The 18,729-nt window shown below is 43.4% G+C and overlaps 1 protein-coding gene across 2 annotated transcripts; it reads right to left on the bottom strand.

Moving 5' to 3' along the window:
- Positions 1–277: 277 nt before the first annotated feature.
- On the bottom strand, positions 278–10,972 carry Zfp57 (ZFP57 zinc finger protein). 2 transcript variants are annotated; one of them, XM_085679653.2, is made up of 6 exons: positions 10,883–10,972; positions 10,325–10,379; positions 8,457–8,563; positions 7,237–7,381; positions 3,763–3,828; positions 278–2,286 (listed from the first exon to the last, which is right to left on the bottom strand). In XM_085679653.2, exons 3-6 carry the CDS (start codon positions 8,472–8,474, stop codon positions 1,244–1,246), a joined length of 1,272 nt encoding a protein of 423 aa, XP_085535779.2. In that variant the 5' UTR covers positions 8,475–8,563; positions 10,325–10,379; positions 10,883–10,972; the 3' UTR covers positions 278–1,243. The 2 variants fall into 2 exon arrangements, with proteins under 2 accessions (XP_085535779.2, XP_048302540.3); XM_048446583.3 differs by lacking the exon at positions 10,883–10,972 and adding an exon at positions 10,722–10,865.
- Positions 10,973–18,729: the final 7,757 nt, after the last annotated feature.

The following is an 18,729-nucleotide window of genomic DNA, read 5'->3' as shown; positions in this document are numbered from 1 at the left end:
GCCACACGAGGGCGCTGCTGCTCTATCCTCTTAGATTGTGTAAGCCTGGAGAGATGATTGTTTGGGAATCAGCCAGAAAGGGCCCACTGAAGGCTGAGCCAGGGTGTAGGGAATGAAGATGCATCTGAGAGTCCAGGACTACACAGTAGTTGGAAGAAAGTAGAGTGTTATAAGGCATCCTGTTGTGTCTCTTAGTATTCCCCTCTCCAACCCCATGATGTCAACATTACTTTCCACTTTCTGTTCTATCCCAGAGGCTTGAAAGTTGTTTTTTTTTTTTTTTTATTTTGGGGGAGGGATTGGGGGGCATGCTCCTACACATAGGAGCAGATCTGGAAACTTAACCCATTCAACCCAAGGCACAGAGAAAAAAAACAATGTATCACTGAACACTCCAGCCCCTAAATACTATTTTGTAAACATGATCTTTTAAATTTTAGAATGTATGGGGCTGGACAGATGGTTAAGAGCACTTATAGATCTTGCAAAGAACCTGAATTTGATTCTCAGCACCCACAGATGGCTCACAATACCTGTACCTCCAGCTACTTTGTCTGTCTGTCTGTCTCTCTCTCACACACACACACAAATCTTAAACTGAAATTTTAAGATTAAAATTAAAATGCTTTTAGATTTCTAAAAAACACTGTAAAGTTGAGGCACAGAGTCTCCAGCTTCTCTGCTTAAAATATCCTGCAATCTGGAGATACAGATCAATGGTTAAGAGCACTGTCTGCTCTTGTAGAGGACCCAGGTTTGGTACAACACTCACATAGTGGCTCACAGTCACCTTCTGACAACCATATGTGCTCCCCATGAGCACATAAATGTAGAACATGAACTCCTACAAGCACACAGGTACATGAAAATAAATCTCGCATCACCATACATTTATAATTCATGAAACAATATAGACACATTCATCTATACCTATTTCATTTCCACTCTCGTTATCACTAATGTCCTTTGTCTTTTCTAAGATGCTATTTAAGGCACCACACATTCAGTCTCAATTGATCCTTACGGCTTCTCTGGCTGTCACAACTGCTCTGACTTTCCTTGGTTTTGATGACCTTGACACTTGAGGACTGGGGCAGCACATTAAGAATGTTGTTTGACTTGAGTATGACTGGGACCATGCTTTGAAGAAGCCCAGGGACATGAAATGCTGCCTGTACCATGTCAACGAACCACACCCTTGACTTGTCCTTTATGTTTCAGGAATTCTCACTGCTTGCATGTTTCATCTTGTCTTCCTGGATTTCATTGTTTCATCTTTTCTTCCCCTGAGAACTCCTTTACTTCTCAAGTATTTCCTGGCTTCAAAGGGATCATCAAGAAAGGCAAGCAAATGACCCAGGATTTCCCAGCACTTAATGGGTCTGCCTGATTCTTTACAGCACATGTGATCCAGCAGGCTTTCCTTTTCCCTAAAGCAGATGTCACAGACAGGGCAACAGTAGATACTCTGCTTTCTGAGGGTGCTCTTTTGGGGAGCTACCACCACGGATGAGTGGGAGGACTCTCTGCAATGCAGGGATGAGTGGGAGGACTCTCTGCAACGCAGGGATGAGTGGGAGGACTCTCTGCAACGCAGACATTGGTTAGGCTCATTTTCGAAGTGAAGCTTGAGGTGGGTTAAGAAGCAGGTCCTCTTGGTAAAACGTATCAAACAATAGGGACAATGGATGTTTCTTCTTGAGCATTTTACTGGAATAGAGCTGGATCTGACATTCAGGGATGAGTCTCTGCTGCCACTTGCCTTAGCCCTGGCCACTGGTCCCTGGATCACCTTCACATGCCTGAGGTTGGGACCTTGGGATCCAGCTGTTGTGAGTGGAACCTTCTTCACCTCATGCTCCTGGTTGCCAGTCACTGGTTTCCTGTTTTCGTGTACCTTCATGTGGCGTTTGACCTCAGACTGATCCCGGAAGCGTTTTCCACACACAGAGCATGAACTAGGCCTATAACCTAAGTGAGTGCGTCGGTGACGGCTCAGTCCAGAGGGATCACGGTAGTTCTTGTTACAGAGCTGGCACGAGAAAGTCCTCTCTCTACGATGCTGAGGCTTGGCGGCCCCGACTTTGTGCCTAGTAGTCTTCTGGGCCTTAAACTGGTGATTAAAGAGGTTGATGTACTTTTTGTAACACTTGCCACAGGTCAGGCAGAAATAGAGTGGTCCGCCTTTGAACATCCCTGTACAAACAAGAGAGGCCTTCTCCTTATCATTGCTCTCTTCATCTTCCAGATTGGAGCTAGGTCCCTGAGAATTCCTCTTCTTGCTCCCTGTGGTGGAGGAGGGAAAATACACAGTTTGCCACTGACAATGTCACCAACACAATGTTTTCACTCAGTAGGAGTCACTTTCCGTTTCCCCAATCTTTAAACTCAACCTTTCATCCTTGGATCTTATAGGATAGAAATAGAAAAAACCAATAAAAAGAATAATGAGAGCTAGTAAAAATTTCAAAGGAATCTTCTAAGATAGAAATATCTGAATACTAGCTTACATCTTGGAAATCCATCCTCTCAAGCTTAATATTGCTCAGATTCTCACAGGCGAAAGACCACATAGTAAGCAGTAGTCTCTCCTCATCCCTGATTTCACATGTGTCTGTCACAGTCCCAAAATATCAAAGGTTGAATTCCCCACTGTAAGACCACATTTACATAACTTTCTAACATACATTATTATTATCCAATTTTGATAGTATTTTAGTTTAATTTATTACTGTGTCTAGTATTAAAAAAAATCAGAACTCAGGGGCTGGGATGTAACTCAGCAGTAGGACACTTGCCTAGTAAACACAAAGCCCTGGGTTCAATCCCCTCCGTAAAAACAAAAAACACATAAATTGGGCCCAGAGCTAATTGTGCCTGTAGCTCTGGAAACCACTGAAACAAAATCCCTTCAGAACAAGAGCTCACCCCAGTGTTGGGAAGGCAAACCATGCAAGCAAGTGCTCTCTCTCCCAGTGAGCTAGGCCAAGGTAAGACTGCATTATCAAGTAAATTGGGGGTGAAAATTTATGCTATTGATTATGAACAATCAGCTGGGTTAAAGAGGCAGCACAGCAGAACTGTCTCAGACTGGGAGGTGTGAACAACCTAAATTAGCACTCCTCTCAAAGACTAAGCCTTCCTTATTTTTACCTTAGGAACAAGCTTATTCTTCTCCATGCCCACATTGTTTCTCTTGGGAAGACCTTGTTGACCAAAGGGAAACTGACACAGTAACCCACATGTGACCTCTCGATTCCTAGAAATTAGATTCCTTGTTTTGAAAGTCTTGGCTATCCATTATGAAGTCAGTGGACTTAAACCTTGATCTCAAGGTTTCTTCAAGTCCCAAGTCTAATCAGGATGAAAAGGTATAGATATTGAGATGATCTACTGAGTTCAAATCCTCTAAGACAGCTCTGAATTCTGCGACTGTTCTCGGTCCTTTTTATCTTGCTTTCTCCTTTGGCATTTATTTTTCAATTTTAAAATTATACTTTTATTATTTTGTACCCATTTTTGCATGCATATACATGCTACAACATGCTTAATAAGTAAGCAGACAGCTTGTTGGTTTGATTCTTTCCTTCCAAATACATATTAAATTCCAATTGCAAGCATTGGTGGCAGGCGTTTTTAACCACTGCACTGTTTGCTTACCCTTGGTTTTGTGAGATGAGAGGGCCTCAAATACACTATGAGGCTGAGGTGTTGGGGTTGAAGATGTGAAATACCATATCCAGCTTCCTTTGTCACTCTTACCTATTGCCTTTGTGGGACAGAGACCTGATCTCTTCTGTCTTCTTTCTTTTTGCATGGCGTACTGATCTGGGGTATAGGCAGAAAATATTTAGGCAATGAGTAGAGATATAGTTTGGGTGGGTGAGAGGCACATACCTAATATACATGCAAAATGTTCATATACATAAAATAAACACAAAAAGTCAAGTTTTGTTTTATTGTAAGGAACAACAATTTATGACACTTGGTTGCAGGAAAGACATTTAACAAGGCAGCTTCTAGCCTGGAGGTGGTGGTGCACACCTTTAATCCCAGCACTAGGGAAGCAAGGCAGGTGGATTTCTATCAGTTCAAGGCCAGCCTAGTCTACAAAGTGAGTTCCAGGACAGTCAGTCAGAAGTGTTCCACAGAGAAACCCTGTCACAAATAAAAAACAAAACAAAACAAAACAAATCAGCTTGTAGTATAATGCCTTGCACACAAGTTTAAGTAAATATTGTTGGATATAGGGAGTTAGTTTTCAAGATAGTCTGTCTATGTAGTCCAAGCTGGCCTCCATCTCTATAACCAAAGTTGAAGTTTAAATGTGTGATCCTACTGCATCAGCCCCAGAAGTGTTTGGATTTTAGGCTTTTGTCAACACACCAGGCCTGAACAGGCAATTTTAAATATTTTCACAATATGGTGATAGTGATAAAATTGTCTTGGGTTCAACGCAATGCCCATCAAAATCCCAGCAAAATTCTTCAAAGACACCAAAAGAACGGTACTCAACTTCATATGGAAAAGCAAAAAAACCCTGGTTAGCCAAGACTATCCTGTACAATAAAAGAACTTCTGGAGGCATCACAATCCCTGACTTCAAACTCTACTACAGAGCTACAGTATGGAAAACAGCCTGGTATTGGCATAAGAACAGACAGGAGGACCAGTGGAACTGAACAGAAGACTCGTTTATCAATCCACACACGTCGAACACCTGATCTTTGATAAAGAAGCCAAAAATATCAAATGAAAAAAAGAAAGCATATTTAACAAGTGTGGCATAACTGGATATCAACATGTAGAAGAATGAAAATAGATCCCTATCTATCACAATGCACAAAACTCAAGTCCAAATGGATCAAAGACCTCAACATAAAGCCAGCCATACTGAACCTCATAGAAGAGAAAGTGGGAAGTACACTTGAATGCATTGGCACAGGGAACCACTTCCTAACTATAACCCCAGCAGCACAGACACTGAGAGAAACAATTAATAAATGGGACCTCCTGAAACTGAAAAGCTTCTGTAAAGCAAAGGACACGGTCAACAAGACAAAACGAAAGCCTACAGAATGGGAAAAGATCTTCAGTAACCCCACATCAGACAGAGGTCCAATCTCCAAAATATACAAAGAACTTAAGAAATTGGACACCAAAAGATGACATAATCCAATAAAAAGAATGGAGTACAGACCTAAACAGAGAACTCTTAACAGATGGATCTAAAATGGCTGAAAGACACTTAAGGAAATGTTTAACATCCTTAGTCATCAGAGAAATGCAAATCAAAACAACTCTGAGATTCCATCTTACACCTGGAAGAATGGCCAAGATCAAAAACTCTGATGACAACTTATGCTGGAGAGATTGTGGGGAAAAGGGAACACTTCTGCACTGCTGGTGGGAATGCAAGCTGATACAGCCCCTTTGGATGCCAGTGTGGTGATTTCTCAGAAAATTAGGAAACAACCTTCCTCAAGACCCAGTAATACCACTTTTGAGTATATATCCAAAGGATGCTCAATCGTGCCATGAGGACATGTGCTCAACTGTGTTCATAGAACCTTTGTTTGTCATAGTCAGAACCTGGAAACAACCTAAATGATCCTTGACCGAAAAATGGATAATGAAAATTTGGTACATTTACACAATAGAGTACTACACGCAGAAAAAAATAACGACAGCTTGAATTTTGCAGGAAAATGAATGGAGCTAGAAAAAACTATTTTGAATGAGGTAACCCAGACACAGAAAGACAGTTATCTCATGTACTCACTCATAGGTGGCTTTTAAACAAAAAGCAAAGAAAGCCAGCCTACAAACCACAATCCCAGAGAACTTAGACAACAATGTGGACACTGAGAGACTTACATAGATCTAATCTACATGGGAAGTAGAAAGTAGAAAAAGACAAGATCTCCTGAGTAAATTGGGAGCATGGGGACCTTGGGGGAGGGTTGGAGGGGGGACCTGAGAGGCAGGGAGGGGATCAGAGAAAAATGTAGAGCTCAATAAATATCAATTTAAAAAATGTAAAAAAAAATCATCTTGGGGTTGGGGAAGTAGCTCAGTACATCAAATGTTTGCCGTGCAATCTTCAGTGCTCGAGTTTGACCCCTAGAACCCACAAAAATAAAAACCAGGTATAGTAGAACTTGAATGTAAAGCCGGTATCAGGAAACAGACAGGTAGATTCTTAGGGCTCACTGGCCAGTCAGTCTAACTGAATCAGTGAGTTCCAGATTAGTGCGTCACTACTAAAAACAAAAAGAATACAAGGGCCAGCTTGTTGGGGTATCTGTCCTGCACAGTACCCCACAGCCGGCAAGTCCCAGAGAAAATCAACCACACAGAGATCTCTATAAGTTATAAAGCTGATTGGCCCATGTTACCCCATTATCCTTATCTACATTAGCCACATGGCTCCATACCTTTCTCAGCTAGGCAAGTTACATGCTGCCGCCTCTTCGGTGGTCTGCACAGGAGTGGCAGAGGGAGCTTCCTCCTCCATAGCCTTATCCTATTCTCATTGCCCCGCCTCTACTTCCTGTCTGGTTGACCCGCCTATACTTCCTGCCTGGCCAATCAGCGTTTTATTAAAATACATGATTGACAGAATACAGACAATTTTCCCGCACCAAGGGTGGATGATGTGCTAAGGAATGAAGGCCCAAAGTTGACCCTGTCTTCCATGTGAACACTTAAGTATACATGCACATACATGTACACACACAAAACATTATCTTTGTCTTTCTACAGGATGTTTTTGTTTGTTTTCAGGTTTATTTTATTTTAATTTGCTTTGTGTGTGTTGGGTGTTTTGCCTATATGTACACCACATACATGCCTGATAACCACAGAAGTCAGAAGAAGGTGTGGGACCCCTGGGACTAGAGCTACAATGTTTGTACACCACGTGAGGGCTGGAAGCAGAACTCAGGTCCTCTGCAAGAAGAACAAGTGCTCTCTTAACCTCTGAGCCCCCTCTCTAGGCTTGCATAGGCGTTTTGTCTTAAAGTTTCCATGTAGCTGAGAAACACCCTTGACGTCCTAGCCTTCCTATCTCCACTTCCAATGCAAGCTCACATACAAGTCTACGCTTTGAGACTCAGATCTTCCAGGTATAGAACTAGGGGCCAACTTTGATCTAACTGAGCAGAAAAAACAAATCAAACATATATTCTAAGGCTATAGGACAGAGAGAGTGTTGAGGGAGTCATGGTCTCTTACCTACAAATGTCAGGTTCTTAAAGGTTTCTGACTGCACTTTCCGGTAAAGGATCTTCTGTTTCTCAGTCAGACATGCCCATTCTTCGTTGGTGAAATCCACGGCTACATCCTCATAAGTGACTGGTCTCTGGAGGGACTGGGCAGACTTAAAAAGGTAAACACAGAGAACTAAGTGACTTATACCTGACAATGCGGGTTTGTTTTTTTTTTTTTTTTTGCCAAAAACTGTTGTATGCCTGAGCTTCCAGGGCAAGAGCTCTTCCAAGATGCTAGCCTGCTTCTGGTCAACATCTTATGAAAGACTCTTATTTGGCCCCATGTGCATGGTGATGTGCACTTTAAAATCCTGAGATATTCTCAAGGTTTAGAAAATTCAGACCATAAAGAAAGAACAAGTATGAATAAGGCGCAAAATAAGGGGTAGTGATTTGCCAAAAGGAAAGGATGATACAGAACAAGGAGGAAATCACTGAATATGATGAAGAGAAGGAAAGGAATATTAACCGCCGCTCTTACAGAACCTGTGCAGGTTGCTAGGGTGGGATCAGAGAAAATCATGAAATTCTTTTCTCCCCTATTGTTTTGTCTGAGACAATCTGAAGTTCCAAGAGATCCAGAGGCAGAGGAGTTGGTAAAAGATCTCAGAGAGTCTAAGGCCTCCATTTCTCCACCCAATCTTCTCTCTTCCACTGTTAAATTTCACTCGAGATCTCTGTGTTATATTCATATGTGTCTTCCTCTACCCTAGTTTTTTGAAAATTTTACTGTTGCACCTCATTTGTGTGTGTGTGTGATTTTGTTTTGTTTTGTGTAAGAATTGAAAACCTCAGCTGTGTACTCATGTTTGTACAACAAGTACTTTACACACTGAGCCATTTCCCCTAATCCTCCACCATGATCTCTCTTCCGGGCTTCTGTAGAGTGGCTTACACACTACTATTCCAAGGCGGTGTGTCCTTCTTTAGCTGTGTCTCTTTCTGGTTTTAATCTCTTCTGGCTTGGTCCCTAAGAATAATGGGACTCCTTGTGACTCTACCTCCCAGGAACTGGGCAAATAGGGAGGCCCTACAAGGCCCTAGAAATTGATACTGCTTCTTGTAACAAAGTATCTACTCTAAAGGACTGTCTTCCTTGAATGGTCAGATGTACAATTCTCCTTTTTCACAACTGGTAACTTTAGTTCTCTCAAAGCCAGGCTGTAGATTCAGGGATCTGGTTACCTGTTTCTTGCTTCCCATTGTTTGGTGATACCAGGCTCCTACTAGGTGTTTGATGTCTATTCCAGACTGCTTCTAGCCACTATTTGTTGGTTTCCACTTCTAGAAACCTGAAGTTAGGGGAAAATATACAATATCAGCAAAAGGAATAAGAAGCAAGTACTTCCTTAGCACACAGTCACTAACTTCCTCTACTGGAATGGAACCTTCTCAGCAGTACCATTTTAAGGTAGCAGTTAATGGTTCCATCTTCCAAATCTCAAGTGGAGGGGCATTAAATCATTCACTCAAGGATAGTTGACCCATGGGAGTGTGAGTTCTTTAGTTCTAGCTACAGTACCACTGAAAAACACATACCAGAATTTATCACAAACTACTGAGTCTATCTCTTCATCCTCCCTGACTTGATTTCATTGGAAACATGAAAGTCAAAATCTCTTCCAGGATCAAAGATTAAAACGTAGATTCTGTGACCTGAGTATGTGTGTGGTCCCCTGGGGCTCAGACCCAGGTTCTGGTCCATGCTAAACAAGTGCTGTACCACTGAGCTTCACACATACCCCAAGCTCTATGACTTTAGATTTTAATATATAGATCCATTATCTACATTATTCATAATCGATCTATTCCCTGATGACTTCTTAATCTAAAAATATGATTAGGTCAGAAATGCAAATAGTGCACCTTGCCTACAGAACCTCATAGCTTAGTACATAGCACACTGTAGAGTGTTTCTTTTCCCCTCCTAACCTGCTAGCTGTCTGGAAACTGCAGCCTGTGACCACTATCCAGCATGCAGAGAACCTCAGAGTACCCTATGTACCAATACTGCCAACCTAGTACAAGTTAAATCAAACCCCACAAAACAAGTTAAATGAATGTTAAGACTTTCCCATTATTTCGAACCATCTTAAGTCTTGGCATCACGAGTCAGTCATCACTTCTACAACCAGATCCTTGTATGGCACAGTGATAATAATTCAACAGCATTTAAGTTCCCTGTTCACTCGGAAAATTTTACACTAATTGAAGAAAAAAAAGGTCTCTCCTTATGAACAACCACTCACCTATTCCTTCTCTCTCTAGATGCTAAGGAAGCATAAAGACATAAAAACCAGCGGCCCTTTCCTTGCTGCCCACTTCTTTGGTTAAGTGAAAACACCAGCCAAGAACAAGGCATCAGAGAAAGTACTAACTGGATCCCCAAGAAGTTTCCAGGAAAGCTGGATCTGAAGTTGATTTTCTTCCTTTCTTCTCTGTTGCCTTTCATTCCCCTTCCCTTTCTCTTAAAACCACTCAAGACTGTTGCTTGAGAGGTTCTGACCAAGCTTCCCCTCCCATTTTTCAACCATTAAATTCCAAACAGCTCTATACAAGGAAGACCTCTGCTATCATCAAATCTCCACAATGGCAGGAAGATGTTGGAGCTTGGTGACCCAGCCTATTTTTTTAAAAGATTTATTTATTATGTATATAATGTTTTGCCTGCATGCCAGAGGAGGGTACTAGATCTCACTGTAGATATTGGGTTACCATGCGGTTTCTGGAATTGAACTCAGGATCTCTGGAAGACCAGCCAGAAATCTTAACCTCTGAGCCATCTCTTCAGTCTGTGACCTAGGCTATTACCCAAACACCTGGTAAACTGAGGCAGGATCTCCTTGTGTTCTGGGACAGCCAGGGCTACACAAAAAGCAACACACACACACACACACACACACACACACACAAAAGATAGCAGAAAGCAGTCTTATGAGACAGTCTGGGCTACATAAGTCTAAAAAACAAAACCAACTCAGAACACAGAATAACAGGGAGCAGTCTTTGAAACGAATTTCGGCTACTTGAGAAGACTGACCGATATTGCTTACCTCCACCCATCTCCTTCCTCGTTTACCTCCTGTTGTACTTTTCTGGTCCAGGAACCTTGAGAATGAAAGAAGACTGAATAAGACTTGACTGTTACTAGGAAGTGGGTTCACTTGTGTGTCCTGTCCTGGCCCCGCCCTTCCATAGGGTAAATTTCTGGAGAGAATGCGCGGGCATTTCTCAATCCCGAGTCCTCTCCTCCAGCTAAAATTTATTCACAAATCTGAATAAATCTGAGGGGTCGGGCTGGTCCCCATAGCACAGACTCGTAATCCCTGCGCTCAGGCGGCCGATCAGGCAGTCTTGACGCAAAACATCCTGTCTCTCAGTCTCTTTCTCTAAATTAGAGCCCCTCCCCTAGCCCCCCCCCCCCCCGCCCGCCTCTCTCACACACACAACCTGAGAAATGCCCGCGCAATGTAAGCTTTGCTGGATGTGCCCAACCCCAGTCGAGAAAGCCTCGGGATTCAGCCGAGTGAACTTTTTCACTGTCTTGCCAAGCAGGGAGGCTTCTACCAGCTAGCGATCGGTCCCCTCGTGGCTCAGCCCGGAGCTCTCACGTTCTCAACGGATCCATTAGTCCTGCAGTCCCTTGATTGGCGTACAGTCTTCCCCAGTGCTCGACCTCCAAGTGGTGGCCCCTTACCGAGCACAACCACGCCTAGAACTCCATCCCCCACCCAACCTCGTCTCCCCCCTCCCCTTCCCTAGACCGCAGCTCCCTGAAGGGCCGTTTGCCTTGGAGCCCTGACCGGAACACAGTGGCGTGAACTCAGGAAAGCGCTGCTGCCCCAAGTCAGGAATTCGTTACTCAGTGGCCACGCTTTGACTTATAGTCCCTCTGCTTCCGCTCTGCAGGCAACCCACCTCTGCCCGCCGAGGTCAGTAATTTAGCACAATACCAAGCCTTCTTGCCCCGCCTCCGGTCGGTCACCACTGTCTCACCTACCTCATAGCCTAGGAAATCCCAGTTCCCAAAATATCTGAAAGCATATCTCAATTTTGGTAATTCCAGTACTAGGCGGGTGGAAGTGAATTCCAATTCGGCCCGGACTACACAGTAAAAACAAAACAAAACAAAAAAAGAGAACACATAAGACACACAACTGCTCTCAACCTCTGATCCACCTCTCCAATCCCAGCAAGGCACTTCTTAAATAGTGATGGATGGGGGAGGGCCCAACTCATTGTGGGTGCTGCCATCCCTCTGCTGCTGATCCTGGGTTCTATAAGAAAGGAGGCTGAGCAAGTCATGAGGAGTAAGTCAGCAAGCATCACCTCATGGCCTCTGCATCAGATCCTGCCTCCAGGTTACTGCCCTGTTGAGTTCCTGTCCTAACTTTCTGCAGTGATGAACACTGATCTGGAAGTGTAAGTCAAATAAATCCTTTCCACTCTAACTTGCTTTCTTGGTGTTTCATCATAGCAATAGAAACTTTTGTTTGTTTGTTTTCAAGACGGGGTTTCTCTGTAGCTTTGGAGCCCCTATCCTGGAACTAGTTCTTGTAGACCAGGCTGGCCTTGAACTCACAGAGATCTGCCTGCCTCTGCTGGGATTAAAGGTGTGCACCACCGCTGCCAGGCCTAGCAAAAGAAACTTTAAGAGAGTACCTTTGTGTGTTTACAAATTTCTAAGCAAATTACTGCAGCCCCAGTGGCTCTGGTGTTGACAGTATTTAGATCACAGGCAAGCACAGAAGGACCAAGATCCAAAATCTGAATATAGTAGCTGATGCCCTCAGTACAGAATGTTTGCCTAACATAGACAAATCCCAGGGTTCCTTACCCAGTACCACAAACGAAAATCGGAACATAAACTCTATCCAAATCCAGGCTGGCTACCTAAGTAAGTATACAAGGGTGTAGAAAAACCAGATCATACAGGAGGAGGTCTACCTTTAAAAGGCAGAACCTGTACTGGTGGGATTTGCAGATCTATACCTTTATCTGCCCTGCCCCCCTAACGAATCAACATTGAAGCAGAAAAGTGTTCTGCCCAGATCGCGGAGTCCCTCAGAGACCACCAAAGAATCTGATTTGTATTAAAAAGCAAAAAGCCTTTATTCATTCAAGCTCAGGACTGAACCCTTCCTGTGTCCAACCCGGCGGTAGAAACTGAGAGTGCCCAGCCTGGGCGGGATAAGGGATTTTCTTATATCATAGTAGAGACTGGGGGTGAGGGGATTTTCAGGGTTCAAGACCCTGATTGACTGACGTTGGTCGCGGGTTGTCTTGGAGGAAGGGAATGGGTGCAGGCTGGGTTCAAGGACATATGGTGCTCTTACTTAATCTTATCTAATGGCTGTGATGTTTGGAATGTCAGATACTTCCGCTTAGATGAGATCCCACCCCCGGGTGGTTCCAGTTAGTTCCAGGGGATCAGATATCTTCTTCTGGCCTCTAAGAGTCCCAACCATGCAAACACAATGAAAATAAAATTTGTTTAAAATGTTTTGATATCTCTTGCCCTCTCGTTCCCTTCCTCTCCTCCTCTCAGAACCTGACATTCCAATGGGTCATATCTATCTGAAAAGTGGTCCTCTAGTTAGAAGCTCCTAAGCCTGTCTGCAACTGAACTCACCCCTGAAGCATTGATGTTTCAGTCTGGACTTCCTATGTTCCTTTCTCTCTGGTTTCCGCCCACCATTCATTCCTTTTGAACTCTCTCCTGGTCCCAACGCCTCTATTTTTCACTTCTGGGGCCTCCCTGTCTTCCCAGGACAAAGCCTTGGACGTCTCTGGCTCCTCCTCCATCTTATTTGTGGAGTTCTGGGCTGGTTCTCAGAAGGAGGGAAGTCCCAGCACAATGGGAGCAGGAAGGAGCTCTGTAGTCAACCTGCAGCCTTCTGTCGCGAGTCAGAGTCCTTCAGCACTCAAGGGAGGGACGCATCTGTGTTTGCGTGGATTTGGGAAGCACTCAGACCCTGAACCTGACACAATTTTGAATACTGAGCCAGAGGCTCTAGTAGCCAAAAGCTTTGGACCATGGGGAAGTTTTCGCGGGAAGCTAGAGAACTGGGGTCGTCTGTCTTCAACATCATGGCCACACGAGGGCGCTGCTGCTCTATCCTCTTAGATTGTGTAAGCCTGGAGAGAGCAGGTTTGTTTGGGAATCAGCCAGAAAGGGCCTACTGAAGGCTGGGCCAGGGAGTAGGGGATTAAGATACATCTGCGTGACCAGGACTACACAGTAGTTGAAAAAAAGTAGAGCTGTTATAAGGCATCCTGTTGTGTCTCTTAGTATTCCCCTACCCGGCTCCTTGATGTCAACATTACTTTCCACTTTTCTGTTCTATCCCTGAGGGTTTGGGGACCTGGGGGGAGGGGCGTGCTCACATACACAGAGGAGCAGAACTGGAAATTCAACCCACTCAACCCAGGGCATAGACTAAGCAAGGAACACTCTAGCCCCTGAGGACTATTTTGTAAACATGATCTTTTAAATTTTAGAATGTATGGGGCTGGAGAGATGGTTAAGAGCACTTATAATCTTGCAAAGAACCTGAATTTGATTCTTAACACCCGCATCAGATGGCTCACAGGAAGCCAGTACCTCCAGCTCCTCTCTCTCTGTCTCTCTCTCTGTCTCTCTCTCTCTCTCTCTCTCTCTCTCACAAACACACACACAAATAAATCCTAAAATAAATTAAAATTTAGAATGTTTTTAGATTTCTAAAGAAACTGCAAAATTGAGGCACAGAGCCTCCAGTTTCTCTGTTTAAAGCATCCTACAAGTCTGGAGATACAGATCAATGGTTCAGAGCACTGTCTGCTCTCGCAGAGGACCCAGTTTCGGTACAACACTCACATGGAGGCTCACAGTCATCTTCTGGCCTCCAGGGCACTGTGTGTATGCGCTCCCCATGAACTCACGCAAGCACACACGTACATGAAAATAAATCTCGCATCACCATACATTTATAATTCATGAAATGATATTGACACATTGATCTATACCTATTTCATTTATACTCTGATTGTTACTGATTTCCTCACTTTTCTAGGATACTATCCAAGGCACCACACATTCAGTCTCAATTGATGCTTAAGACTTCTCTGGCTGTCACAATTGCTCTGACTTTCCTTGGTTTTGATAACCTTGACACTTGATGTTGTTTGACTTGAGTTTGACTGGGACCATGCTTTTAAGAAGCCCAGAGAGATGAAATGCTGCCTGCACTGTGTCAAGCTACCTCTTGACTTGCGCTGGGCAAATACCTCTAAGAGTGGCCACTGTGTACTGTAGAGAGACTGCTGGGTATCTCCCCCATCGTGGCTGTACTGTCTGTATCCCTGTCACCAACAAAGGAGGGCTTCTGTTACCCATAATGATTACTAGTACTTGCTATCAAATTTCTTTTCTCATCTCTGTTACCAAGTATTTTAGGAAGTGATGTAAGGGAGGAAAGGTTAATTTTGTTCATGGCTGATCATCGCGGCGGGAAGGGAAGCCTGCAGTTTGCAGTGGTGGTGGTGAGAACTTGTTTCCCATCTAGGTGGGTCACAAAGCAAAAACAGCAGCCACAGAGCCCAGCTGACTTTCTCCTTTTCCCATTGTCATTCAATCCGAGGGCCATTCATATTCAGGGTGGGCCTTCCCGGCGGTAAAAGTTCCCGCATGGGTACGCCCAGAGGTATGATTCTAAACCCAAAGGAGATGACAAAGAAGATTTATCAGGGGAATTAGAGAAATGACTCAGCCCTTAAGAGCACTGATTGCCCTTTCAGAGACTGGGGTTCAGTTCCCAGGATGCACTTGGCAGCTCACAACTGTCAGTAACTCCAGTTCCAGGAAATCAGACAACCATCACACCAATGCACATCAAATAAAATTAAATAAGTTATTTTTGAAAAAGAAGATTAATCATAAGTCCATCCCAGGTCAATTTTACACCCAAACTAGCACTTTAATCCATAATATTCTACCCTTAGATCCCACAAAGTTTCAAATCCATGTCATTATTTAAAATGCAGATGGTTGCTGGGAACAATACAGCTCCTCTGGAGGACCAGTAAATGGTCTCAACAGGGAGCCATCTCTCCAAACCCAGTTTCCACAGTGTAAACAACTCAAACATTCAGAAGTCTAAGTCCAAAATCTCCTTTGAAGCTCAAGGCATACTCTTAACTGTGATCCCTGTTAAAACAAAACAAAACAAAACAAAACAGAAACAGTAGCTGGGTGGTACTGGCACAGTCTTTAATCCCAACACTTGGGAGGCAGAGACAAGGGAATCTCAGTGAGTTTGAGGCCAGCCTGGTCTACAAAGCAAGTTCCAGGGCAGCCAGAGCTGTTGCTCAGAAAAACCCTGTTTCAAAAAACAAAATACAGAAAAAACAAACAAACAAATAACAACAACAAAAACAAGCGGTGGGGGACTTAGATACTCCAATATTAGCATAAAGTAAATATTTCCATTTCAAAGGAAAACAAGACGAGTGGAAAGATGGCAAAAGATTGATATTTTGGTTTGCTTTAAACCCAGCAAGGGCAAGGTAAACACTAACTGCTGCAGCTCCGTGCCCAGTCCAGGGCTCCTGATGGCGCCACCTGGGCTCCACCAACCACGTGCAGCTCAGCTCCTCCGATCCTACCACCTACAGCACTTGCTGCCCCCTGTGGCATGGGCTCCACCTTCTGCCTATTTGTTGTTATTGTTTTGAAATACGATAATGCTGTGTAGCCCAAGGTTGGCCTAGAGCGTGCAGCAAAGCCTCTTGCCTGACTTCCACAGTTTCATAATTAGAGGTTTGAGCTGTGTCACCTGGGTTAGAAATCTGCATCGTGATTTGTTGCTTTTTTATCTCAAGGATTTTGTTTAAAAGATTATCAAGTTTTTCAGAAGGAGTCTAAAGGTTTCCTCCTTTCTATTGTGGTCAGGAATTAATTTCCTAGTGTTAAGCAATAAGCCCAGAAAAGCATAGCCGGCTGAACTGTTCGTCTGTAAATATAGAGAAGTGTGGGTGAAAATGAGGACGGGACTGCTGCTAGGAACGGCTGTGGGGAGAGGTAGATATGAGCGAGAGTTCAGCCAGATGCATCCAGAAGGGTCCAGACTGAATGGGGCCTATAGACTGAACCGGCCAGGAGAGGAGAGAGACAGGGGGAGAGCAGGAGAGGAAGTGAAGAGGGAGGGGAGAGGAGCCACAGACCAAGAGACATAGGGTGATCCAGGACACCAAGAAAGTGCATAGCCGAAATGACTGAATTATATAGGAAAGAGAAGCTGAGGAAGGGAAGCGAAACCCTAGATTGGAGGGGTGGGGGGGGGGGGGTCAGTGCTGGGAGGAGCCACAGGTATTGAGTGAGATTTGTCTTGGGTTTCTTTGAGACCCAATAAAGCAGCCACACAATTCTTTGGAAATGGTGTATAGGAAAGCAAGAAGTGAAAATAATTTTGGGGTGTGTGTGTGTGTGCGTGTGTGTGTGGCAGGGAGGTGAGACAGGGTTCATTGTGTAGTTCACTTTGTAGATGAGACTGGCCTCATTCTCATGGAGATCTGCCATCTGTCAGATTCCTGAGTGAAGGTATTAAAGATGTGCACCACCACGGCTTGAAAAAGAATTATCTATCTATCTATCTATCTACCATCTATCATCTGTCATCTATCTTCATCATCATCATTATTATCCATCTATCTATCTATCTATCTATCTATCTATCTATCTATCTATCTATCTATCATCTATCTACCAATCATCTACCAATCATCCATCTATCTATCTATCTATCTATCTATCTATCTATCTATCTATCTATCTATCTATTATCGTCATCATCATCATCATCATCATCTATCTATTTTGGTTTTCTGAGACAGGGTTTCTCTGTGTAACCTGGCTGTTTTGCAACTCACTCTGTAGCCCAAGTCGTCCTCAAACTCAGCGATCCTCCTGCCTCTGCCTCTTAAGTGCTGGCCTTAAAGGCTAGCACCACCACCACCACCCAAAAGGAAAACAATTTTTTAAAAGGTTTATTTGTTTGTTTGTTTGTTTATTATGTATACAGTGTTCTGTTGCACGCATGCCTGCAGGCCAGAAGAAGGTACTGGATCCCATTACAAATGGTTGTGAGTCTCCACGTAGTGGCTGAAAATTGAACTCAAGACCACTGGAAGAGCAGCCAGTGCGTTTAACTGCTGAGTCATCTCTTTAGCCCCAGGGGGGAAAAATTTTAAACAAACAAATCTTGGTGCTGAAGAAGTGGTTAGGAGATTTCATTGATTACAGAGGATCCTAGTTAAATTCCCAGCATTCACATGGTGGTTCATGACCATCTGTAATTTCCATTCCAGAGGATTCCATGCTTTCTATTGATTTCTGTGTATGTAAGCATGCACATGGTGCACATACACACATGCAGGCAAAACACTCACATATAAAATGAAGTGACAATAAATCTAATTAAAGTATAAAACAATCACTGATGTTTAAAAAACAAATCTTGTCTTATAGATAGACTCCTATACACAAAAACAGCACTATTGCTTCTGGGGGAACACTTACAGGGTACACTCCTTAACGATCAGGACCCTCCAGGGGTTCCTTTTTCCCTCCAGTAAAATGAAACCACACACATGAATGAGTAACCAATTACATCTTTAGTTACATCTTAGAACTGAAAGTAGAGGAGTCAGAACTGGAGTTTTACTGACACAGGTGTGCTTTTCTCTACTCCTGGGTCGTAGAAATTGTGAGTATTTGACATTTCTGATTCCCTTCAACTATCCATTTTATCAGGCGCTCTTAGTGTCCCGGGCCCTTGGGGTCTCTGACTTCTCACCAGTTTATATTTAGAGAGAATTTCATTATATAAGTTTATGTCACCATTAATGGAAGTGTTTTTATTTTATGTGTCACCAGTGTTATCTCCATGTCTTCAGAGAAAAACCCAAGCTTCCTACTTTATTGCCTTTATGGAAATTTATCTGGATTTAATACCTAAGGAAAACTTGTGACAGGAAGTTCCATCTAGCTCTAGGTATCACACGCAAATGAGGCTGGACTGCTGCTGACCACAGACCTATATCCCTTTCTGAAAAGGAAGCAAGTCTGTCCCTTTAGAAGCTTCATACCTGACCTCTCATAACATTCAGAAGAAAAAAAATCTGTAGTAAATTCCCCCTTCCAAATGGATTTCTGTTTCCACTTGTTCATCCTATAAAGCCAATCTTGTCAGTAAAGGAAGAAGGCAGTTGGATTCAGAAATTAAATATATTGATTTGCAAAATCAAACAGCTAAACAAACCCTAAGTGCTATGATTCTTTGTATTCCCACAATGCTGGGGATTGTGGAATCCCTAGTTTAGTGATTCCCTCACACCCAGACTTCCTATTTCTCTCTGCATTTGCATTTAGAGGGAAAAAGTTAATCTGGAGTCCACTACCTTAGGTATGTGAAAGGTG

Source organism: Myodes glareolus, chromosome 18 (genome assembly GCF_982192425.1).
Source record: "Myodes glareolus chromosome 18, mMyoGla1.1, whole genome shotgun sequence".
NCBI lineage: Eukaryota > Metazoa > Chordata > Mammalia > Rodentia > Cricetidae > Myodes > Myodes glareolus.
The sequence above is the reverse complement of the archived record's forward strand: the minus strand, read 5'-3'. Positions and strand labels throughout refer to the sequence as shown.

Excerpts from the sequence above, each read along its gene's own strand:
- Zfp57 (XM_085679653.2), bottom strand. Across the intron at positions 3,829-7,236 it reads TAAGAACCTGACATTTGTAG|ATCAGTACGCCATGCAAAAA; the intron begins GTAAGAGACCAT and ends CCTATACCCCAG. Across the intron at positions 2,287-3,762 it reads CTGTCCCACAAAGGCAATAG|GGAGCAAGAAGAGGAATTCT; the intron begins GTAAGAGTGACA and ends CCTCCACCACAG.